This window comes from Melospiza georgiana, chromosome 23 (genome assembly GCF_028018845.1).
Source record: "Melospiza georgiana isolate bMelGeo1 chromosome 23, bMelGeo1.pri, whole genome shotgun sequence".
Lineage (NCBI taxonomy): Eukaryota > Metazoa > Chordata > Aves > Passeriformes > Passerellidae > Melospiza > Melospiza georgiana.
The window spans coordinates 5,064,434-5,089,844 of NC_080452.1; the positions used below are offsets into that span (position 1 = coordinate 5,064,434).

At 50.0% G+C, this 25,411-nt stretch overlaps 1 protein-coding gene across 1 annotated transcript in view; it reads right to left on the minus strand.

Moving 5' to 3' along the window:
• Nucleotides 1-19,494: 19,494 nt before the first annotated feature.
• Nucleotides 19,495-25,411, minus strand: part of LGR6 (leucine rich repeat containing G protein-coupled receptor 6) — a 173,013-nt gene continuing 167,096 nt past the window's right edge. Inside the window, exons 17-18 of the mRNA XM_058039639.1 lie at nucleotides 23,132-23,212; nucleotides 19,495-21,663 (exon numbers count right to left, since the gene is read on the minus strand). Coding sequence (XP_057895622.1) covers nucleotides 20,426-21,663; nucleotides 23,132-23,212 — 1,319 coding nt within the window. The 3' untranslated portion in view covers nucleotides 19,495-20,425. The remainder of the gene's footprint in view (nucleotides 21,664-23,131; nucleotides 23,213-25,411) is intronic.

Consider the following 25,411-nt stretch of genomic DNA (forward strand, 5'->3'; position numbering starts at 1 on the left):
AGGCCCTTGCACAGACTGCTCAGGGCAATGAGCATGGAATGGTGGAATCACCATGCCTGGAAGTGTTCAAAATATGTGTGGAGGCGGCCCCTGGGGATATGGTTTTGTGGTGAATATGGCAATGCTGGGGGAATGGTTGGACTCCATGATCTTAGAGGGCTTTTTTGACCTTAATGATGCTGTGATTCCATGATTCTGGGTTCCCTGCTGCAGTGCTCTGAAGCAGAGCCCTCACAGCTCGCAGAGCTGCCTCCTTCCCCTGGTGTGGCTCCTGCTGGGTGAATCCCTGGATCTGGCTCTGCCAAGCTGGGAGCCAGGCACCGGCAGCCTGCTCTAGAATCCCAGGATTTTTAAATTAATACTATTTTTGAGCTCTTCCCACACACACAACTCAACATCTCCGGCAGATCGCCTCCAGCTGACAGCCCTGAGCCGCCTCCGCTCCCCTCCTGCCCTCGAGCTTGCTTCCAAACCTGCCTGGGGATGAATTTTAAAACCTGAATCCATACATACAGTCAGGTGCACAGTCATTGTCAACAACCTGAGATAAATTCCCAGCTAAATGTAGAACAGAGTATGACTTAAGGAATCTGTACATGAAGGTTGAGATATTATCCTGGCCTGCAGGCTGATCATTAATTCATAAGCTTTGTCCTCCAAGAACCAGGGTCAGTGTTTGGAGGCTGTACATGGAATGAGAATTTGGAGGATTTGTTTGACCTCAACAATGCTAAAGAAGCAAAGGATTGGCAAGATCCAGCAGCTGGAGATGAGAATACAGTGTTTGGCAAGGAGGGCAGTTTACCACTGCCTTCAGAGCTGCAGATGCTCTGCCACAGGGGATTTTTGAGTCAGCAGCTCCTCATTCTCTAGATCAAACTCTAGCAGAAATTGTTGTTCTGGAGGCAGGTACCAGTATGTGTGTGAGACTGCATCATCACTGTTCCTCTGGGAGCTCAGAGTCAGGAGGGATGTGTGACCAGGGTGTGAGAGCAGACTCAGTGCATGGGAGATACAGCCTGGAGGAACAGAGGAAAGAGGCAGCATTTGCCTGCTCTGTGCTTTCTGTGCACCTCATTTCCCAACACTCAGCCTCTGTGTCCACCTGGGGCTGATTGTCCAAGGCTACAGATGAAATCCCTGGAGTACCAAAGGCCAGTTTGGAACAATGGGTGGCTCCCCCACCCCCTACATGGATGCAGCCTCACCTCCAGTCTGGGAGCAGTTTTGGGCACTGCAATGTAAGAAAGATCTGAAGTTGTTGGAGAGTGTCCAAAAGAGGGACACAGAAATAGGGAAGGGTCTGGAGGGGCCACACGAGGAGCAGCTGAGGGCACTTGGTCTGTTCACCCTGAGGCCTGAGGGTGCAGCTCTGATCTCTGCTCTGTGTGACAGTGGCAGGAGCTGAGGGAGCAGCTGGAGCTGTGCCAGGGCAGGGTCAGGCTGGGTATCAGGCAAGGTTCTTCCCCCAGAGGGTGCTGGCACTGCCCAGGCTCCCCAGGGAATGGGCACAGCCCCGAGGCTGCCAGAGCTCCAGGAGTGTTTGGGCAGCGCTGCCAGGGATGCCCAGGGTGGGATTGTTGGGGTGTCTGTGCAAAGCAGGGGTTAGACTGGATGATCCTCGTGTGTCCTTTCCAGCTCAGGTGTTCTATCTATAATTCTATGATTTTTTTTCAAGAAAAAAAATCCGAGGAAAATTAAGGCAGCCACGGTAAAAATTGCACATTGAAATAAAATGTTATATCTCAAAGGATGAAAAGCACAACACAATTTACTGTATGTTTGTTAATTTAGGTACTTCTTATTTGAATGGTGACATATATTGCATTGCTCTCTACATTAATGTTCTTCATATATTTTTATCCTTTTAAATAAATATTATTGAAATAGGAAAAAGGAACTAAAATAGAGAAATTAGAATGATCAAATTTGTGTAAACAAGAGCAAGGTGCATCACAGGGCTCAGAAATAATGTACAAATAAATTCACTGCAGCAATGTTCTTTAAGAATAAGCAAATATTCAGAATAAGCAAATATTTCAGAATAAGCAAATAAGTAAAGCAGGGGCTTTGAAAATGAACATGTCATCCCATGTGTGGGAGTGCATTTCAACCCCACAGTGGTGATGCTATCTAGAACACTCTGTACAAACACACCATGCTCCAAAGACACCTACATGTACCTGGACAAGGCTCTGAGCCACCTGATGTGTTGTTGGTTTGGCTCTGCTCTGAGTGAGGTGGGACCAGCTCTCTAGGCCTCTGATTTAAGTTGTGCTTTGGGTCTGGGTTAATGTCCAAAGCCAAGTTCTTTGGTTTGTTTAGATAGGACTTGTCTGGTCCTTGAAGCGCCCTCTGGGATTTCATAAAAAGCTCCCACCTGGTATGGTGCAAGGGAAGAACTTGGGAGAACTTTATCTGTAGCTTCATTTTGGGTTTCTCCCTCAGAATGGCTTGGACTGAGACACCTCCTGCCACTGGAACAGGCCCAGCCCAGTGAGTGGAGGAGCCACCTGTGCTGTGCTTATGTGAAGAGGCAGTTGGGATGTGGTGAAATGGCTTTTGAGGTCTGTGTTCCATGATTTTTGGGGCAGATGGTACTGAATCTCACCTGCAGCAGAGCTGCTCAGGCCAGCACTTGTGCTCCCAGGACTTCCTGCAGAGTGCTGTGACCCAAACATGGCACTCTGTTCCAGGTTGGAGGGCAAGATGTGTTCTGTTACCATCTGTATGGCAGTTGACTTTTGTCAAGTGGGCAGTTTGCCTTATCTCTCTCTGAGTGCTCACAATCACTCCTCCCTCTGAGGGGACATCTGCTGATAACAGCTATTGAATGTCACTGCATGGCTGATAAGAACTACAGCATCCCACTGGGAGATGTGAGCCCAGAGGGAGGAGCCAAGCATTCCTACCTAGATATAATCTGGAGATTCTGGAACACCAGCACAGCTTCTGCACTGGATTGCCCAGAGGAACAGCAGCTGCCTCTTCTTCCCCTGGATCTTCAGAGGAAGAGACTGCACCTTTCTCCAGGATCCCTGCTCCAGCAGAACCAGCCCTGACACTGCAGGAGGGCTGAGCCACAATTCCAATGGGACTGCTGCCAGCACCCTGACCCACAGGGTGTCAGGCTGGGTTCTGACTCTGGCAGTGTTGGTTTAGTGTACTGCATTGCCCCTTAATTAAAAATTTATAGCAATTCCGAGGGGTGGGGAGGGTTTCCATTCTCCATTTCAGGGGAGGCTCCTGCCTTCCTTAGCAGACTCCTGTCTTTCCAAACCAAGACACACTCCCTGGTGACTCAGGTGTTCTGCCAGCCCTGTGCTGGGACATCAGGGACACCGTTCCCAGCAGTTGTGGGAACACTCCCAGGCTGGGGAAGCTGCTGTCACACTGCCAAGCAAACCTGGTTTTCTGCAAATCAAGGTGAATACACAGAGTCTGTGCCTGCAGGTCCTGTAGGTTAAGGACACTGAGATGAGATCCCCAGGAAAAACAGCTGCTCTGGCTGTGCTCCAGCCCTCTATCTCCCAGACATACTCACTCTTTCTCTTAGAAAGACAAGTCAGACCCTTTTACTTGGGCACAGCAGTGCAGAGCCCAGATGCCCAGTGTGAGATGTTTTGCATTTGCTGTTTTTGTGGATCCCAGCTGGAATCCCTCTCACTCCTCCCTTGTTCCCTTGTCTGTAGCTCTCAGGGATAACAATCCTTGGAGTTGTCATTGCCCAGCAGAGTAACCTGGGGAGGGTTGTTCTCCTACACCTGTGCACTTGGGAAGGTGATTGATATGGCTTGGACAAGTGTAAGTCTGCCACAGGGAGGAACAAGGATTTCAAGGAACAGACAGATGGATTCTGGAAGAACTGAGGGTGCATCCAAGCCACCTTCAGTGCTTTGGTTTGAAAAGTCTGCTAAGGAAGGCAGAAGCCTCCCCTGAACTGGAAACTGTAAACCCCCTCTTCTGAATTGTTATAAATTTGAAATTAAGGGGGGCTCTCAGGTAAAGATATGTTAGCAGGAATAACAGTTCATTATTAGGGAAGAGAATAAAAAAATAAAATAAACAATGCAGTAAACTCAAACAACACTGACAGAGTCAGAACCCAACCTGACACCCTGTGGGTCAGGGTGTTGGCAGCAGTCCCATTGGAATTGTGGCTCAGCCCTCCTGCAGTGTCAGGGCTGGTTCTGCTGGAGCAGGGATCCTGGAGAAAGGTGCAGTCTCTGCCTCTGAAGATCCAGGGGCAGAGGCAGCTGCTGTTCCTCTGGGCAATCCAGTGGAGAAGCTGTGCTGGTGTTCCAGAATCTCCAGATTGTATCCGGGTAGGAATGCTTGGCTCCTCCCTCTGGGCTCACATCTCCCAATGGGATGCTGTAGTTCTTATCAGCCATGCAGGGACATTTAATGGCTTCTTATCAGCAGATGTCCCCTCAGAGGGAGGAGTGGGTGTGGAAGAGATAAGGCAAACTGCCCACTGAACAGAAGACACCTGCCATACCTCTTAACAGGTGATAAAATACATATTGCTTGGCAATCCAGGACATTCAGGAACTCACAGGGCCTGTGTGACTCAGGCACTGCACTGTTCAAGGAGTGGAGGTGTGCAAGAACTCTGGAGACTCAAACCAAATGTGCCCCTGAGATAGCAAGGAGAGCTTTAGCCTGAGTACAGGCAGGACCATTACAAACAATTCTGATTGATAAAAAAAAAAGATTTATTTGAAATACTTTAGGTATAAAAAGTTTTTTGGAGGCTCATGCACTTGTAGACACAAGACTGATGTGTTTTATTGTTCATTCACAGAGAAAATATTTTCTGTTGATGTTTCTGTTATTAGAAGTTTCCTTCTTTTCCAGGACTTTGATCCCTTTGGTCCCACACTGGGCCCATTCTCAGTGCTTGCAGGGCATGCAAAACTGTGGTGCTGTGGGAGAAGGATGGTTTGGGGAAGGCAGAGGAAGAAATGTTGGAACTGGGTTGACTGTAAGTCTCTTATGTCAAAACTAACAAAAGCCACCACCAGATTTGGAAATATCCTCTTGAGAACATTAATCCTCTGGAGGATAATCCTTTACCAGCCAGAGGCACTCAAAGGCTACTGCCAAGTGCCTCCTGTTTTCAGCTCCTGCTTGGAACAGCTCATCTGAGGAGCTTGTTCTCAATTCCTGTGCTGCAGTTTCCAGAAGAAACGTTCAGATACTGCATTTCAGCTCCTGTTGCAAGCCCTGTGTTAAGAAATGTTTTTATTCTCTTCCAGTCCAGTTACCCAATGGATGTTCTTCAGCTGGAAAGAAGGAAGAGGCGATCTCTTATATCAGAGAAACTGATATTCCTGGAAAAACAGGCCAATATGCACCCAGGCTCTCCTTCAAGTCTGAGCAGCAGCAGGGAGCTCCAGATTCTTCTTCAGCAGTGGTTTACCAGTTTGGGATAGGCAGGACTGTTGTGGCTGTGATGATGGAAGAAGCCAGACTCTTTGATCCCTCACTTCTTACACAGTGGTTTTCAATCTGGCTGCACTGTGGAGCAAGTCAGCTCCATCCCTGTGGGAGAAATTCATGCTCACTGTCAGGGCAGTGGTGGAAGAGGGATCCAGACTGGGCTGCTGATCTCAGTGATCTGCTGGGAATTGTTGCAGTCATGAATGGAAATATTCGTGGCAGATTCAGTTTGCTCCTCCCATGAGTTGCAGGGTAGTGACAACTCCAGCTGCCCACAGTATGGCTGTTCTACCTTTCCATGAGGTCACAGTGACTGTGGTTGTCTCCACTTTGCTCTTCACAGCATGAAGTGGGTCCAGTGAATGCGACTTAACAGGGAAAACTCACAAATACATCACTCAGGCCTTTAAATCACATCTCTGATCTTTCCCAAAGACACCGTTACATAACCATTATGTAAACTGTCTCCAAAAATCTAAGAAATGCCTCTTGTAAAAATACCCCACCTCCATCATGGAACTATTGTGAAAACACACAGAGGAGACCAAAAACACTGCCAAGGAGCTATCAAGAGTAAGCCCAAATTCCCACAGAGGAACTATTGTAAACCTAACCATAAAAAATGGAGGGATCATTGTACAAATCCCTTCAAAAGGCCCCCATGAGAATACTTCCAAATATCACACAAAAGATTTTTAATACTGGATGCTTTGTGGGATTTTTTAGTTGGTTTTTTTTTTATGGTCCTTTTAATGAGGTGTTTATTGCTATGCTTTGACATTACAGATCACTTCCAAAATGGCTTCTATGTGATGTTATTGGGGCAATTTTACAATCACCACGATGTTCCCAGTAAATCCATATGGTTTTGACTCTAGGGCAGCTTTACAATTGCCTTGATGATTTTCACAATTGTTTCATCAGTGACACCCTGAGGGCATTTTCTAAATGTCCCTTTAATGGGATCTCTGAGACTTGTGATAAATTTCTTTGCTGGGACCTTAGATCTATGTATTTTCAAAACTGCCTTTGGCTGTTGTTTCTGGTGTGCTGTGTCTGTAGTTCAGAATTTTTTTCCAGCTTTCAGAAAAGTCACAGAATTGTTGGCTCCTGGGCTGAGACTTTGGATAATTTTTCAAATTTTTCTGTCCTTTAGGTGAGAGCTTTGAGTCAATTTAAAATGACTTTGGGATACCAAGGTTCTGGAATTGGGGGATGTATTCAGGAATACTGTAAGAGAAGCCTCACAAGGGTGGTCTGAGCAGCAGTTTGAAAACCTCCTGTGATGAAGTGAGCTTGAAATGGCACGAGTCTGTTGGGGGGCGTCACATGGATGGGATGTGTCAGGCACAGCCCTGAGCCTGAGTGTCACCAGCACAACTGCACAGCCCCCTGCAATGGTGTGAGGATCCATGGGGATCTGCAGGGCTGTGGAGTGTTTGTGTGTCTGTGTGTCTGTGTGTGTGTTTGTGTGTCTGTGGGTCTGTATGTCTGTGTGTGTGTCTGTATGTCTGTGTCTGTGTGTGTGTGTCTGTGTCTGTATGTCTGTGTGTGTGTGTCTGTGTGTGTGTGTGTGTGTGTCTGTGGGTCTGTATGTCTGTGTGTGTGTGTCTGTGTGTGTCTGTGTGTGTGTCTGTGTGTGTATGTGTGTCTGTGTGTCTGTCTGTGCATATCTGTGTGTGTGTGTGTGTGTGTGTGTGTGTGTGTGTGTGTGTCTGTGTGTGTGTCTGTGGGTCTGTATGTCTGTGTGTGTGTGTCTGTATGTCTGTGTCTGTGTGTGTGTGTCTGTGTCTGTATGTCTGTGTGTGTGTGTTTCTGTGTCTGTGTGTCTGTCTCTGTGTGTGTGTCTGTGGGTCTGTATGTCTGTGTGTGTGTGTCTGTGTGTGTCTGTGTGTGTGTCTGTGTGTGTGTTTCTGTGTCTGTGTGTCTGTCTCTGTGTGTGTGTTTGTGGGTCTGTATGTCTGTGTGTGTGTGTCTGTGTGTGTGTGTCCGTGCGTCTCTGTGTGTATGTGTGTCTGTGTGTCTGTCTGTGCATATCTGTGTGTCTGTCTGTGCGTGTCTGTGTGTGTGTGTCTGTCTGTGTGTGTGTGTCTGTGTGTGTGTCTGTGCCTGTGTGTCTGTGTGTCCGTGTGTGTGTCTGTCTGTGTGTGTCTGTGCCTGTGTGTGTGTGTCTGTGTGTGTGTCTGTGTGTCTATCCGTCTGTCTCTCTGTATCTGTGTGTGTGTGTCTGTGTGTGTCTGTCCGTGTCTCTGTGTGTGTGTCTGTCTGTCCATATCTGCATGTGTATCTGTCTGTGTGTCTGCGTCTTTGTGTCTGTCTGTGTCTATCTGTATCTGTGTCTGTGTGTATGTGTGTCTGTGTGTGTCCCACTGTCTGTCTGTCTGTCTGTGTCTGTGTGTGTCTCTCCGTGTATGTGTGTCTGTCTGTCTGTGTCTGTCTGTGTGTCTGTGTGTGTCTCTCCGTGTGTGTGTGTGTGTGTGTGTCTGTCTGTGTCTGTGTGTCTGTGTGTGTCTCCGTGTCTGTGTCTGTCTGTCTGTCTGTGTGTGTCGGAGCTGCAGCAGTGCCCGCACACCACACGAGGGCAGGGCAGTTCCGAGCCGGCGCCAGCGCTGGGAGAGCTCCGGGAGCTCCGGGTGTGTGTGAGTGCGGCTGGAAAGACCCCGGGGACTTCTTCTGAAACCCCCAGGCAGGAGATGAGGGTCCCTCTAACCTTACCAGGGCAATATTTGGGTGTTACAGAACCACAGAAGGCTTTGAGTTGGGACGGACATTGGGACGGGCTCATCATTTCCCAGCCCCTGCCATGGGCACAGACACCTTCCCAAACCCTGTCCGACCTGGCCTTGGTGGTGCAGTTCTGGGACAGGTCCTGGGAAGCTGGGAGAATCTCTATCCTTGGTGGGCTCAGAATTTACCAGGAGAAGGTGCTGAGCAGCCTGTTCTGGCCTTGGGGTTATCCCAGCTATGGGGAGGGGGTTAGACTGGGGTCTTCCAGAACCCTAGTCTGACCAAAATTGTTTTAGATTTCTTTTATCTCTCTGCATAAAGGGCTGTATTTGAGTTTAATCTAAACTTCCTATTGAGGACCATAAATGTTCCAGTATTTATTTTGTATGTAGGTTCTGTATATTATATTATATTATATTATATTATATTATATTATATTATATTATATTATATTATATTATATTATATTATATTATATTATATTATATTATATTATATTATATTATATTCGTTTTTTAATATTTAACTTTGCCCTGTGTAGAACCTTTACAAGATCCCTTGGACAGGCTGGTTGCTGTTACAGCATCTGGGACATCTGGGACAGTCTAAATTATTTCAAAATCATAAACTGCCACTAAGAGGTGTTCTGTCTGGTACTGCTGTTTTTACTAACACGTTTTGCTTACAGGCTTTCTTTGCATAGGGACAGTGCTCCAAAATCCCTGTGTAGTTCACCAGGGCCAGGAGAATCTTCCTTTAGTTGTGTTTTGCAACCCTCAATGCTTTACAATGTATTTTCTAAACCAGTCTGTGTTTTAGTCAGATAAGGTCCAGGGAATATGGAGCTAGATCAGTTCACATTTTATTTGTTCATTCACAAAAAGGTTTGGATGGAAGGGAAATGAAATGAAAAAGGCAAATGTTTCTGTCCCTATACACTATTGAAAAAGCTGATGCTTTGAATCTTGATATCTGCAAAATTTTTCTGTAGATTCCTCTGTTGCTATTGGGTTCTGGACACCTGCTCCCTCTAGACTGAAATGGTAATGCCCACCTTGTATAGGTTTCATTAAGAAAGCCATAAGGGTTTTTCTTTTGCCTGTAGCATTGCAATGGAGCTGTTATTGTGCTCTGAGTGATGGGGTTGTTGGGGTGGGAAATGGATAGGAGGCCTTTTATGCAGGAAAGATTGCTGCCATCATGTGCTTTAAAGTTTTATGGGGCTATAGGCAGTAAAAGTCATAATTCTTCTATAAGCAATACCTCCTGTCCCTGAAATTCTGGTAAATAGGAGATCACACTGAATAGGAAAAATGAACTCACCAGAAAATTAAGTTCCCAATACTATGGATTGTCAGAAAATGAAGTTTCTTTATATTTTCTCTTTATTTTAACTCCTCAAGGTCCATCCCATGGAGGTGTGCACCCAGAGTCCCCATAGAACCAGGCTCTGGCAGAAGATTGGGCATGCCTGTCCTTGATGGCTGTGAGATGAATCTCATCCAGCTCAGCAGCCTTTAGCTAACATTCTTTATTCCCTGTGTCTGACTGAGCTCTAACTTCTGGTAAGTTCTGTTGGTTTTTTTGTTTGTTTTTTTTTTTTTTTTTCCCTTTTCAGAAACTTTCTTTGGAGCAAAAATGTCATATTTGTATTAAAAAAAAAAAAAAACACTTTCAGTTTGGAAGGACCTGTTTCTGGAAGGTGAACTGCATCTCACCCCATGGTGAGCACATGGTGAGGCTGCTGCAATTTCTGCTGTAATTTTGAGCATGTGGAAGGTATTTAGAGGTGAGGGTTGGATCCCTGGGCACAGTGTTTGGAGCACAGACCCTCAGTTAAGGATGAAGCACTTTATATACTGATTTTTTCCTCTTTTTCACTTGGTTGATAAATCCACTTCACTATAAGCTCCCCAAGGCTTTGTTAACAGCAGTCATTATACACTGCTAGGAAGGAGGAAAAAGAGCTTAGAGAATGTGTCTGTGCTCCTGATCACTGATGAGGCAGTGACAGAGCACTGAGTACCTCCGGTGGGGGATTCTGCTGCTAAGAGCTGGCAAAGAGATCTCTGAGCATGTGAAATGTCAGGAGCCAGGAGCAAGCACTGGAGGGAGGCAAGATAGAAGCTTCAGTTCAGCTGGAGAAGGAAATACCTCCTGCCAGAGCTGCTGTGTAGAGGGGCGTGAGGTTCTGTGAGTCCCCTGGGCCAGGGGATTTAGCATCTGTTCCTTGTGATCTGTGCCACAGACCTCAAGGGCTTTCCTCCTCCAACACTTCTTCTTATGATGTGCCTCTCCAGACTCCTGTGCAGATGATCTTTAAGGTCTCTTCCAACCCAAACCATTCTATGACTCCATGATTTTCTCTCTGCCCTCTCCCCTGTACTGACTGCTAAAGGTATCTGTAGCTGCCTGTGGATAAGGGAGATGAGGAGATGTGGACCAGCCTGTGCAGTACAACTTCTCTGATGCAAAGTCTTTTTGCTGTTTCTTGCTCACGTGGGAGGATGAGGAAGGTGGTGGTGTAGCATGTGTGGTGTCTGGCTGTGGCTTCCCAACTTTGTGTCTGCTGTTTGAAGACTGGAATTTTCAGATAAGCCTGCAAGAGAAGGGGCTTTCCAAAAATCCTCACCTCAGTGCACTCATTCCATGGAGATCTGGGGGACAAGTAAGGGCTTCTGAGGGATGGGAGTAGAATCCAAAGGACCAGGCTCCTGTTCAGCCTCAGGAGCAGCCACCACTGCTGTGACAGGAGTGGCCTGGTAGAGAATCCCCTCAGTGCCTGTGGCACTGGAGCTGCCATGCAGCTGCAGTGGAGCTCTGAGGGCCAGAGCCCAAGGCAAGAAGCTGAGAAATGCTGACTCTTTGCACAACAAAGGGCCCAGGGTCCTGTGGCCAGGCCATGGACTTGGACACTCAGAGACATGGCAGGAGCCAAGGCCCCCCAGATTTTCCTGTCCTTAGACGGTGATGGGATAAAAGCTCAGAGTTTTCTCTGGGGTGCCTCCTCAGAGGCCCCAGCTCAAGCTGTTAGTTTGTTATTTAGCTGTTGTACCATAATTAAATTCTTGTAAGGATCTGGACATTTGAGACTTTCATGGAGTTCCCTGATGGGAAACCCAGGATGGAGCTGGTGAGAAAATCTGGAGTCACTTGGTGAGTGTGGGGATGCAGCTGCAGAGGGACCTTGGTCCCAGCTCGGGTGGTGGGACAGTGACAGCCAGAGTGGCTCCTGGATGTTGGGACAGGGCAGTGCCTCTGTGTGATGGGCATGTGCTCTCTTGGGAATTGCCATTCCCTCTCCAGTTGCCTTGTCAGCACATCCCCATCCCTGCCTGTGCTCCCTGCAGAGCACACAGGGCCCCAGCCTGGCTGTTCTCACTGGCACAGATCTGCTCAGCCTGCTCCAGTAGTGCTCTTGGAAAGGCTCTGGAGCAACCTCACAGTCAGCTCAAACCCCTCGTTCCCTGCAAGCCTCCGGGGCTCTGGGATGTTCCTTATTCACAGAATCACAGAATCATTGATGTTGGAAAGGACCTCGAGGTCATTGAGTACAACCTGTGCCCAATCCCCACCTTGTCACCCTGCCCAGATGTCCTGGATTGTAAGATAAGTGTGTATTCTATCACCATCTGTCAGAGCTGGGGCAGTTCTCTGCTGTTCATGGGACAGGTTTTTCTTTATCTCTCCCACAGCCAATCCTCCCTCCAGGAGATCTCTGCTGTCCATGGCCAGTGAGTGTCCCTGCAGGGCTGATCCAATCCCAGCATCCCATGGGAGATGCTCCGCCCAGGGGAGGAGCCAAGCATTCCTGCCTGGATCCAATCTGAGCTTTGGGACACCCCAGCAGCCTTTGCCCCCTGCATTGCCAGAGGAGCAGCTTTCTGCTGCCCTGCATGGCCAGAGGGAGTCCAGGCCCATCTGCAGCAGCCCTGGAGCTGCAGAGGAAAACTCCCCCCTTGTGCAGGATCCCTGCTGCAGCAGAGCCACAGCTGGCACTGCAGGAGGGCTGAGCCCCCATGGCATGGGGCTGGGACACCACGCTGGCACACAGGGGGGCAACTCCTGTTCTCACTCTTTCAGTGGTTTGTTGTTGTTTTATTGCATTTGTATTTTTAATTTTCCTAGTAAAGAACTGTTATTCCTATTCCCATATCTTTCCCTGAGAGCCTCTTAATTTCAAAATTATAATAATTTGGAGGGGGGAGGTGTTGCATTCTTCATTTCAGGAGAGGCTCCTGCCCTCCTTAGCAGACAGCTGTCTGTTCAAACCAAGACACTAGAGACACCAGCCACCTCCACGTGTTCTTTGGACCCTGCGGGGATGGGGACTCCAAACCTCTCTGGGTAGCCCCTTCCAGTGCTTAACAAATCTTTCAGGAAAGAAATCCCTCCTGATGTCCTCTTGCAGTATGGTAGAAAAATTATAAAAGAAAGGCCTCATAAAATCAGACCTGCTCAGTTGGATGGATGGCTGGCCTGTCATTTCTTCTAAGCGCAGCTAGCACTTTGCAAGTGTCCATGTTAAAGCAATCCTGGTGTGAACAGTTTGTTAACATAACAATCTATTCCTAGGTAAAAAAACCCTCCATAAACATTAAACCTATCCCATCAGAACCAGTGAAGAAAATATGTAAACCCCTTAAGAGTAGAGAGATTTGATAGACAAGTAAAATACCTTTTACTAACAATAAAGTAATTGGCAAGAAAGCTCCTGACCAACTGGAGTCACACATGAGGTCTGTAAAACTGTATAAAAATGAGTTATGTGAATAAAGGATGGGCTTCTTCCACCATGAAGAAAATGGAGTCTCACCTGATTTATTCTGATGATGTCCAACCTGAACCTCCCCTGGTGATCCAGCCCCTCAATGTCTTTCTTGGAATGAAGGCCCCAGCACTTGTCAAAAGAGAGAATTGGACTCTTCAAGGCTTTGCTCACTCAACTCACACTGGCCACCTTCAGATGTGCAGGGCAGTTTTATTCCTCTTACAAGTGATTTTATTCTGTGTCGGGTGATGAGGCGTGTACATAGCAGGAATGCATTCCCAGAAACAAGACTGAGAGGAAGAAGTGATGTAGTAAAGTCAGAGAGATGGGGATGAATGGAGGGTTTATCAGCCAGGCAGTCATGGCAAGGCAGGGGAGGGTAAGCCAGGCTCAGGAACTGGAACCTGCTTTGCCTTAATGTGTCTTTTCCCTTTGCCCCTGATGTAACTGTGCCCATTGAGACATTGCCCTCACTGTCTTTCTCAAATGTCTCCAACGTGGTGACAAAAGAAAATGTGAAATTCCAGCTGTGGAATTTTCCAAAACACGAGTTTAAATAAAAAGGGAGGAGGAAGGGGGAAAATAAAGGTCTAAATGTGAGTGGAGAAGGAAGAGGAGAGGTGGGTTAGCAGGGTTAGGCAAGGAAAATAATCCAGTTATTTTAATTGATTAACTCAATTGGCAAATTGCAAGAGAAAACCAGAATATTAAAAGCATAAAAGGCTTTTTCCCCCAAGGGCTTGGAGTAAAACAACTGCAGACTTTTTGGTGCAATTGTTTTTTTGTTTGTTGACTGGCTTCATGGGGCAGGACAGCAAAGGGGAGGAAGAGCCCAGCTGTGTAGGAGCCAGAACTTCTTCTGGGCACTCCTTGAACCTCAGTGGCAACCTTGGACTCAATTTACCATCTGCTTCAGGATTAGAGTTGATTTAGCTGTGCTGCTGAAGGCTATAGTTTCCTGAACAGCTGATTTTGGGAAAAGTTGTCAGTGGCACCAAAACAACTCATCTGCTTCCATCCTCCTCTCTTTGCTGGTTCAGGGAAGCATCCATATTGAAAGTGGCCTTTGTTGTTTTTGTTGAGAATTAACCTCAAATCTTTCCTAGGTGTTGTGGAGTGGCTGCTGGGTTTTATACCTGGACTGGCAGCAATTCAGGATCAGCTTTTCTCACACTGTGGTGTAAGCATGGATGTAGAATGATGTTTTTTGAGAGGAGGAGCCAATTTTTGCGTCTACTCACCAAGTTCATGGCCCTTTTTCAGTTATAAGTGTTAAAATAATTATGATTATATTATTATTATTATTATTATTATTATTATTATTATTATTATTATTATTATTATTATTATTACTATTACTATTACTATTACTATTACTATTACTATTATTATTCCCTAGTGTTTGGGGTCAAGTAGTGTAGCGGTTAGGAAAAATAATAGGTAGGTGAAAAATTTTGAAAAATGTAGGGGTCTGAGCAGAATATTTCCAAGGATACTTCTGCTTCCCAACAGAATCCTTCCCAGAACAGGAGAGTGTACTGGCCAGAGGAATCAGAGCAGACTGTGAACTCTCCAGCCCCTTCCAACTGTGACCGTGTTCACAGGGGTCCCAGGATGAGGGAAGAGACGAGGATTTGACTCCATGTTTCAGAAGGCTGATTTATTATTTTATGATATATATTATATTAAAACTATACTAAAAGAATAGAAGGAAGGGTTTCATCAGAAGGCTGGCTAAGAACAGAATAAGAAGGAATGATAACAAAGGTTTGTGTCTTGGACAGAGAGTCTGGGCCAGCTGACTGTGATTGGCCATTAATTAGAAACAACCCCATGAGACCAATCACAGATGCACCTGTTGCATTCCACAGCAGCAGATAACCATTGTTTGCATTTTGTTCCTGAGGCCTCTCAGCTTCTCAGGAAGAAAAATCCTAAGGAAAGGATTTTTCATAAAAGATGTCTGTGACCTCCAATCTCTGCACCATGCTCCTTGCTATCACCTCTCAAAGTGATGCCTCTCCCTCCTCTGCCTGTGGGAAACATCCAGCTGGAGCAAGGCAAATTTCAGATGGATGTGTGGCTTTAGCCCTGGGATCCCCACTTACTGTGCTCCTACCTGAAGGCTCTGGGGACAGGCAGCTCTTGGCTGCATGAGGGCCATGTGGCCTTTACCCAGCACAGGACACCACGAGGTTCTTGCTCCATGCCCTTCCGTGGTCCCAGCTCTCTTCGGGTACAACCCTGTGTCTTTTGTAGCTGAGCCCTCTGTGAGAACATCCACCAGATCTCACCTTTTCCTGTGCCAGTCTGCCCATCTTTGACTGTTTCACCTTGAAACTCTGACAGAGACCATGCAGTGGAGCAGATACAAGGGAAGCCTCCACCATGGGGAGTACAGATTGAAGAACACAGTGTCTTTCACTTGGAGAACAAAAGCTGATCTGTTTGATCCTTGTGATGCTCCTGCTCTGGACCACACCAAGCAGCTTCCCTGTCCTGGATCTGTGATGGAAGGAAGAGATGTGTGGGGATTCAGGGCTGGGAGCACAGTGTCCATATGGAGAAAAGTGGGGCCTGGATGGCAGGGAAAAGATCCCAGCAGGAATTACAGATAAGAAAATGTTCACAGACAAAACGCTGAGATGAAGTTCCTCAGTTTTGCTTCTAGGAGTTCAAACCAGCAAGTGTTGTGTGAACAGGAGTCTGGGAATTGCCATCAGGCCTGGGGCAGTAATGGAAGAGATTTCCTGAGAAAGTGAATGTGGTTTTGTGTCACTGGAGAGCAGGAACAAGGTGCTAACCCCTTGGTAGATCAGGTCTGACCTGGAACTGCTGAGGTCACCTGCCAGACCTGATGTGTGGTCCATCCCAGTGCTGAAGATGGCCTTGCATTCTCCAAAATGTCTGTTTTCCTTTGGCCTCCAAGGAGGTCAGTGTCAGACATTGCCACCCCATGCACAGTTTGTTCCTCATCACTTGCACGCCCGTGGCCACAGCCGTGCTGCCCTCCCAAACGTTCCCAATCATAGCCCAGTCTTACAGAAATCACAATGTTGGTGGAAAAAACAATGAGGTTGAAAAACAATCCCGTAGGGTGCTTGCTCTGCTGGCTCTCTTTCAGAGGAGCTGCACATCTCCAGCCAGGAGGGCTGGACGAGGGGAAAATGAACATCTGAGCGTGCCTGCACGCTGCCTCCACATTGTCCTGCCACACAATGCTTCCGGGTCCCTCAGGGCCAAAATCCTCCTCACACATGCCATGTCTGCCCTTCAGGCTGTCCTGGCAGTGCCTTGCTGACGTGCAGGGGAAACCTCAGAGGTGCCCAGCCCTGACAATGGCTTCCAGAGCAGTTGTGCCTGTCACCCTGCCACCCCCAACACTGCTCCTCAGCTAGAATGCAGCCCACAATGGCCTGAGCCTCCTCCCTGGCAGCTTGGCCCAGCACCTCAGTGCCCTCCTGCCCACTTGGGCTGTTGCAGTGTGTCCATCAGCTCAGAACTGTGGCCTTATCACAGTGGGACTCCCAGCCTAGCTCCTGAATGATTTGGGTCAGAAGGGACCTTAAAGCTCAACTCATTCCACTCCTTGCCATGGGCAGGGACAACTTCCACTATCCCAGGTTGCTCCAAGCCCCATCCAGCCTGGCCTTGGGCACTGCCAGGGATCCAGGGGCAGCCACAGCTGCTCTGGCCACCCTGTGCCAGGGCCTGCCCACCCTCACAGCCAAGAATTCCTTCCCAATATCCCATCTAACCCTGCCCTCTGGCAGTGGAACCCATTCCCTGTGTGCTGTCCCTCCATCCCTTGTTCCCAGTCCCTCTCCAGCTCTCCTGGAGCTCCTTTAGGCCCTTGGAAGGAGCTCTGAGCTCTCCCTGGAGTTGTCTCTTCCCCAGGTGAGCACCCCCAGCTCTCCCAGCCTGGCTGCAGAGCAGAGGGGCTCCAGCCCTGTGGTCAGTGTGGTGGCCTCCTCTGAACCTGTTCCCACAGATCCACATTACCTTGTGTTGGCAGCCCAAGAAGTGGAGGCAGCTGTAGGTGGGGTCTCACCTGACCAGAGCAGCCTCACGAGCTCTTGCTGGTGGAGGATGGGGAGCAAGAACTTCCCTGTGTTCTGGCCTTGCTGAGGTCATTTCACACCTGTGCTGGTGGCCAGAAGTGGGTGACACAGTCTAAGCTGACTCCAGCATGGGTGTGGGACTGGCCAATCCAGGTGGAATGTGCTGCCTGCAGAGCCCAGAGTCACCCCAGGTACCACAAGGTGGGCAGGGTGGCACCAGTAAGGACCACACCAGCTGCTAGGAAGGGAGGTGGAGTGGTGTGGGATTGCTTTTACTTTTACATTTTTTAAAGAAGTGGTTGAAGTTAGTGCTTGGTAGAGTGGAAAGACATGTACACTGTTAGAGATGTGGGGAAAGGCATTTCAATGAGCATTTTCCAGAGAGCTCATACTCTGGATTTATGGCCTGCAGCAGAAATAGAAAGGTGCTGCTTTCTGTTTCCTGCAGATCCACATTTCACTGTTTTTTGGGCACCTCTTTGGTCAGTACAGGATGTGCTCTGTGTTTGTGCTCCCTCCTTCCCCTTAGCAGCCCTGCAAGGAGCACAGCCCAGAGAGGCCTTCAGGCTGTGCCTGCTGCCATGGGCTCTGAGGGGCTGCTGTGGCCTGGGCAGCAGAGGGACCAGAGGGAGCAGATCCCTGCTCCATGGCCAGCTTGTGCTCAGTTAAGCAGATCCCTGCTCCATGGCCAGTTTGTGCTCAGTTAAGCAGATCCCTGCTCCATGGCCAGCTTGTGCTCAGTTAAGCAGATCCCTGCTCCACGACCAGCTTATGCTCAGCTAAATTCCCCTGACTGCCTGTGCAGCAGCAATGTGTGGGAGGGCTCCGTGCCCATGGGAGCTGGGTAAGAGAATCCTGGCTGGTGCATTGAGCAGTGCTCCAAGGAGCTTTGTTCTCTCTGAGCTGACAATTCCTGAGTTGCCAGGAGATGGGCATTGGCTTTCAGAGGAAACTGAGCTTCCCTGGAGGGAGCCAAGGGACTCTTTCCTCCTGAGCAGTGAGGAAAAGCTCCTGTGCTTTACAGCATGTCTGCTTTTGGGGCTCAGGGCCCTTTGGGGTGATCTGGTGCTCTGTCTGTCCCTCCTTCCCCAGAGATGCTCTGCAGCCTGTCCTTCGCTCACTGGGGACACCCTCCATGCCTGCAGACATCAGTGAGGCAGAAAAAGGGTGCAGTGGGGATCCTGGGTGAGCTCAAGTAATGGTCAGCACATCCATGGGCAGCATCTGCTGGGGAGCCCTGAGGGGTGAGTGAGGTGCTGAGGGTCTCCTTTTGGCTGCCCTGGGCTGGCTCTGGCACAGACAGGCCCTGCAGGGCTGCTGGCCATTGCTTCATCTGGGAGGAGAGGGTGTGGGAAGTCCCCCATTGATCAAGGACACCCACACAATCCAGAGAGCTTTTATGCAGACCCACAGTGGACTTTTCCACAGCTTCCTGGAGGAATTGTTCATGGGAAGGCCAGTGCTTTCACCTGTACCAGCCCTGTCATTATCACCCACAGTCTTCCTGGCTCTGTTTTTAATGAGCCAAACATGAAAACAGATTTTGAGCACGTGTAGGATATCAGAGGTCTGGATCAGGATTCAAGTCTCACAATGGGCCATGTTTTTCATAGTTCCCACCTGAAGACTGTAGCAGAGCTTTGGATTTTGTCACTAAATTTGGGGGTCCCACCCTCTTCTCTAATTGTTGGATCTTGTTCCTCTGATTTCTTGGTATCTCTCAAGTTTCTCATCTTGAGATAAGACCACAGAAGTGGTCAAGTGGTCAAGTGCAGAGGAGGGAAGCAGAGCCAGGATCTGTCTGGTGAGTCTGGCTTTGCATAGACCCTGTTACATGATGCCCTTGCACTTTGATGCCGCAGATCTGTCCTGGAAACAAACTCAAACCCCTGAGCAGCAGATCCCAGGGTACAGGGTCTCACATGGGACCTGGAGGGGCACCTGGTGCCACAATGCTGCTGCAGGAAGGTGATTTGGCTCTTCCCTCTGAGAGCAGGGCTGGGGAAGGTGGTACCAACTCACATGGACACAGCACAATTTCTCAGCTCTCACTCTGGCAGTGCAGACAGCACCCAAGGCACAGCAGCTGCCAAGGGAACCACCAAGGTCTCCTCACATGAAAGAGGACAGAAACCAGCCACTGGTCAGCAACAGGGCTCATTTATTATCTCATGAAAATGAGTGACAAACAGCTGCAGTAACGTCAGCAGAACCAAAGCTTTGCCCAGGCCTGAGCCCTGAGCACAGGGCTCCCTGCTGCGCTGGGGGCACTGGGAGGGTTTGTGATGGAGTCAGAGGATTGGGAGATCCCTGAGCGGCAGGGAAGGGATTTGAGGCTGTTCCCAGTGGCCTGTGTCCTCCTGATGCCACCATCCCACAATGCTGATTTCTCTTTCCTCCTTCTACACCAGCTGCCTGCCCTTAAAACAGGAGAAGGCACATGCAGTGCCCAAAGTGGCTCCACCCCAGAACCAAGAGCCTCTTCCAGGGGTGAGGTTTGGGGGCAATGAGGCAGCAGCCAGACCCCATTCTCACCATGTCTGACCAGGAGCAGGTGGCTGCAGACAGGAGTGCCCCAGGTGTGCTGTGCTGTTTGAGGGGGCCTGCTGTGCCCTTGGGTGCCTTGGCTTGGTGCTGCTGGGTGACCTCAGGCAGAGCACATGGGATTCTCCGGGAACTGTTTGGGTTTGGCTGCTGCGGGTTTCAGAGACCCCTTGTGAGACTCTGTGGGTCAGATTGAAAGGCTGAGCATCCCCAGCTCCTGGGCTTGGCTGGAAGTGAGGGTTGTGTCCAACCCATGAGGCTCCCAGTGAATGAATGGGGATTCCCAAAGTAGAGGTGTCCAAAACTCAGGTGTACACATGGATATGCTGCTTTTGGTGGTGTGAGGCAGGCACCAGCCCATTTCCAGGGGTGTGTGGGACCTGCAGAGAGCCCTAGAGGACAAGGCCTGGGGTTCCTGTTGGTGGCCATGTCCTCACAGGTGGCCATTTCCAGGGGTTGCCACAGAGCCATGACTTTGGCCAAGAGGTCTCTGCCTTGGGAACACAAGCTTGGCTTTGCTGCAGGCTCCTCCTGGCTGGTGATGCTGCAGGGTGGGCAGGAGGAGCTTTCCCTGACCCACTTCCTGAGCCAGGGGGGCTCTCTCCCAGGCAGTTCCTAGCAGAAGTGAGACTCACACAGGGATTGTCTCCTTCCATGGCCAGCCCTGAGTGTCTGGAGCTCAGTCAGAGCCCTTCCAGGCCAGGGGCAGCTGGCAGAGCGGTGCCTGTTGCCCAGGCAGGTGTGATGGGGATGAGGGTAGACAGATTGTACTGGTGCTTTTCAGGGAGCCGTTTGTGTCACCTTACTGGCCCCTGGGCACTGGTTTTGGCCCTCGGTGTGGGCTGTGGGGCCGTTCCCACGGCTGCTCCCAGCAGGGTTATACGTGAGATGTGTAGGGCGGCGTGGCTGGGGAGGGGAAGAAGGTTATCCGGAGGCTGCTGCCAGACAGATCCCGGCTCTCTGGAGTTATCAGCACCTCACTGTCATTGAGGCAGGGGCAGTGCTCAGAGCAGCCCCTCTCCTTGCCCCTGGTGCCCACCCTTTGCTGGCAGGGGATGAGCGCCATGGAGGGGAAGCTGTAGCTGTCAAGGATGGGCTGCACTCCCAGGGAATCAGGTGTCTCACACATGTGGTCGATGTCAGAGAAGTTCACCAGAGCCTGGGTGGAGTCATAGGAGCTTTTCTCCATGTCATCAGCCCTGCAGGACTGGGGGAAGCTGCTCTTGTCCTGCCCTTTCTGCCTCAGCAGGCGGAAGTCATCTCTGAAGTGGGGGTTGAAGAGCAGGTAGAGCAAGGGGTTCAGGCAGGCGGGCAGGGGCAGGACCACAAGGAAGACGGATTTGATGACCTCTGGGGTGATAAGGAAGAGATTGAGGGTAGAGGAGAAGGTGAGGAAGGCCACTGGGCAGTAGAGGAGGCAGTTGGTGAAGATCAGCCAGGCCACATGCTTGACCATGGCGCAGTCCCAGACAGCGCTGAACTCCCCCTTGAGCAGGCTGCAGTAGAGGCGGATGTAGGTGCCCGTGATGGTCAGGAAGCAGAGCGTGTTTGTCATCACCAAGGCCACGGTGAAGCCCAGGCTGCTGGGTTTCCCCTCTGGGATGGGGTATGGGAGGCACAGAGGGGATGCTCCATATTCCCCAATGGAGAAGAGAGGCAGGATGGCGGCCACAGAGGACAACAAGAGGCAGCAACAGGCAGCGGCCTTGACCTTGCCCAGGGACGGGGACTTCCCGTATCCCCGCACGCAGGAGGCCGAGAGGCTGCACTGCACAGCAGCCAGGGTCAGCAGGAAGATGGCAGCCTGGGAGGCCAGCACGGACAGGAACCCTGTCACCCTGCAGCCCGCGCCCGTCTCCCATCGGGCGCCGTAGCGGGCGAAGCGGCCGTAGGTGAGGCTGTCCACGAGGGCCAGCATGCTGCACGAGATGCCCGTCAGCAGGTTGGCCCCGGCGATGGAGCCCACCAGGAACTTCACCGGGGACAGGTAGCTGGGGGAGGCAAAGACAGCCAGGATGACCAGCCCGTTGCAGAGCACCGAGACGAGGACGATGAGCCAGACTCCCAGGCGGATGATCCAGCTCTCAAACAGGTGATCACAGGGCTTGAAGGGACCTGCAAGACAAACCCCAGAGTTACACCCAGCAGGAACTGCCTCTCTCCAAGTCCCAGCCCTCTCCTGGCCCCATCAGCCTCATGAGTGCCTTGGAAAATAAATATGACATTGTCCCCCCTCTTCTGCAGCTGCCTCTTTGGTCTCCCCTGTGCTCCTGCCCTCACACTGGAGTGCCTCTGGCACCCTCTCAGATCTTGTCTAGGGTGGGAAGAAGGTGCAGGGTGGGGTCAAAATAAAATATAAAAAGCAACAATCTGATCAGTGCTCCTAAAATGTAAAAAAGTCATGACTGCAGACTCCTCTGGCGTGAGCCTGTTATTTGGGCTCCTCTGCCATTCCCTGCTCCTCCTCACGTTCCCCCTGGGAGCTGGTAGTGTGGAGATCTGCCAGGATGCTGCATCCTGCTCTGGCACTGCCAGCCTCTCTCTGTGCACTCAAGACCTTGGCTAAGAGGTGTCTGCACCTCTTCATTCACTCTGCATGAATGGGGATGAGCACCAGGAGGTGAAGTGCCTGGGCATGAGGGAGAGAGGGAGGGAGCTGGGGTGGCAGGGAAGGGACAGAGGGGTCTGGGCAGGCAGAACATGGAAGGATGTCAGGAGAAAGAAAGAATAGAAGTGTATGGAGGGGGAAGTGAGTAAGGGAAGGTCATGGAGGAGTAAAAAGATAACTGGTCTGGAACCTGAAAAAAGAAGAGAGTGGGCAATGGTATAAAATTGCCTCTGGGAGGGATTGGGATGTTTGAGTGAGTGGCTCAGCAAAAACAAAACCAGGGTGGTAGAAGTTTTAGGTGGTAGAGAGCAAAATAATTAGGGGAAATGGAGAAAGCTTTTTCATTTCTAAGGAGGTGAAGCTCAGAGTGCCAGGCAGCAGGACATGCCCTCAGCTGAAATCTTATTCGTTTTGCAACAAACTCAGTGGAACAACTGGTGAAGTCTGTCCCTGTCAGTGTCCCACAGCAGGCTGGCTGGAACCAGACCTCTGCAGCCTCCAGGTGTGCCTGTGTAGGACCCCACTCAGCTATGAACAGGGACAAAATCAGAAGGAAACTTCCTTGAGCCCCAGCCAGCATGTGCAGCCCAGTGCCTCCCCTCCCCTTCCTCAGGACACAGAGCAAAGTGTCCCTGCAGTTTGCAGTGCCATGGGTGTGATCAGGACACCAAGGACAAGGCCTGCCATGCAAAATTCCAGGCTGGATGAGGCAAAGCTGAGTGTCAGGAAATCAGGAGAACCAGAGCTGAGGGCAGCAGGTCAGTGGATGGAGGAGCTGGTGGTACCTGGAGTTCCTGCTCTGGTTTTCCTGACCTAGGAGAGCAGCTGCATCCAGGGGGGAGAAGGACACTCCTCACCTGTCCCCCACTTGGTCTAAGCCCAACCTTTCTGATCTGTAAGGTCGTGAGGGATCCTGGGCATTGAGAGAAGATCAAAGATCCCAATTCTGTTCAAAGGGTTTCCCTGGCTGCTCACCTGGGCTTGGTGTGCACTGAATTGTGGGGTGCAGCTTGGATTCCTCAAGGTCCAGCTGAAGATCATCTGCATCCAGGTCATCTGGGGAGGAAAGAACAAGAAATGGTGCTCAGATAAGAACCAGCAGAACCATCAGAGCCAAGTGGGTCAGGAGCTTTTTGTCGGTTTCTCGGCTGTTTGGGTGACCTGGAAAGGCCCGGGGTGGCCTTGGACAGTCCGGCGCTTCAAAGGACGAGAAGAGGCTTCAGATCTTTTCTCGGTCTCGGTGTTTATTAATTGTTTATCTAAAAGATTTTCTCTCGGCCCGACAGAGGTCTGCACAGCAGCCAGCCATGAGCACACTGAGAGCCCCCGGGGCGGTCACCTATCTTTATACTCAAAACTACATATACAATATTTATCAATTTTCCCCAATACCTTTTACCCTTATTGACCAGTACACCTTTAGTAATAACCAATCCCAAAGTGCCAACATCACCACAGAAGATGGAGGCCAAGAAGAAGAAGAAGAAGAAGAAGAAGAAGAGGACACGCCCCAATTCCTCCATCTTACTTCTTTAGACCCCCTGTATAGAAATCTTAAACCCTGTGTTTTACACTCTAATTAACTTATCCCTTCACCATTTACCCCAGTGAAATCCTCCCATCCTCACACAGGTGTCGTCTCCCATGCAGGATCAAAGTCCAGCCACCAGACACTTCTGGCAACATTCCAGGACCTCCGAGCCCCCAAGGGTGGTCTCGGTCACTCTGCACATCAGTCCTGAGGTGCTGAGATCCCACAGCTTTTCCCGCTGCCTGTCCTGCACACAGACCTTCCCAGCCAGTTCAAAGCAGCTGCTGGTGTGCAGTTTGTCCCCTGCAGTCACTGCTGCAGAGGGAGAAGATCTTGTAAACGTTGGTGGGTTGCAGTGTAGCCAACCCCTCTGTTTTTAGGTTGCTCTCTACATTTGAAGTGTGAGAGCCCCAGATCCCAGAGCTGTGGGACTGTGGTTCCCTCCTCCCAGCACTCTTTATTAAAAGTAAAGAAATCCTCCAGCCTGTGTGGTTAAAGAACACAAAGCCTTCAAATGCAGCTTCTCCATGGGAGCTCTCTGGGCAGGCCTTGTCCAATATTTGTTCATCAACAGGGATTTTGGGGCTTTGTTCAGAGGGAACCATCAGCCTCTTCTTGCAGCACAAATGTTTTGTCAGCAGCAACCACCACCAAGCAGTTCCTCAGCAAAGAGACAAGGGAACACAACATTTATTGTGTTATTTTATGTCCTGTAAAATCCTGGGACTGTGGTGCCCTGTTTTTGATCGTGGATGTTCCCAGGATTTGCTGAGGGATTTGCAGACTCTGCAGCCATGGGGTTTGTGCAGCCAGGCTGCAGAGCCCAGCTCTGCACCAGCATCTCTGCACCCCGAGCCAGGCTGGGCTTGCTGAGGGTCAGGCAGAGCCCCTGGCTGAGAAGGAGCTGCTGGAAGGGGATGGGGCTGAGCCCTCAGCTGTGTGTTCAGTGCAGGCTGTCACCAGGGTGAATGGCATCCTCTCAGCCTAATCCACGACTTTTCTGCTTTGTTCCTTGCTCCTGTTCCCAAAGTCCTGCTGGCTGGACACGGTGAGGACAGCTCTGTCCTGCTGCCCCATTCCCAGCTGTGGCACCAGCTCCCAGTGGAGAGTTTGGGAGGGTTTTCTGCCAGCAGGAGGAAAAGGAAAGGAAAAGTGGTTTTGTTCTTGCTACAACCTAGTAGCCAGAGAGTTGGATCTCTGGCTGTGGGATGAGCTCTCTCTTGGATGAATGGACTGATGCTGGAGCCCAGGTGTGCACCTGGCAGCTTAGACACTGGCCAGGAAGGCAAATCCCCACAGATAAGGCTGACCTGAGTGGGATTGATGTGTCTAATCTGTTTAGAAGTGGTGCCTCTCAAGAGCTGTGCTCCCTGCCTGTGTTTGAAAATGTGACTGGGATTATTTGATTAAAGGATGATGACAAATAACGTGCTATCTTTAGTGCCTCCTGACAAGCTTCATGGCTTTCTCGGCTTCAGGGAGCTTTGGAAAAAAAGGTCATTTTTAAAATCTGTCTGTGTAAGAATTGAAATATTACTGCTGCTTTGGAGCCTGGCAAGGAAACCCTCACAGTGGGATGGAAAAATATTTCATCCTTGTATTTTATAGTCTTATAAATCTCCAGTGTCTTTTCCAGCCACAGTGCGGAGGCTGTGATGTGCAGTCACGATACCCAAATAAAACAGACACAGCCTTGCCTTGCTGTGCTCTGCTGAGACCCAGCC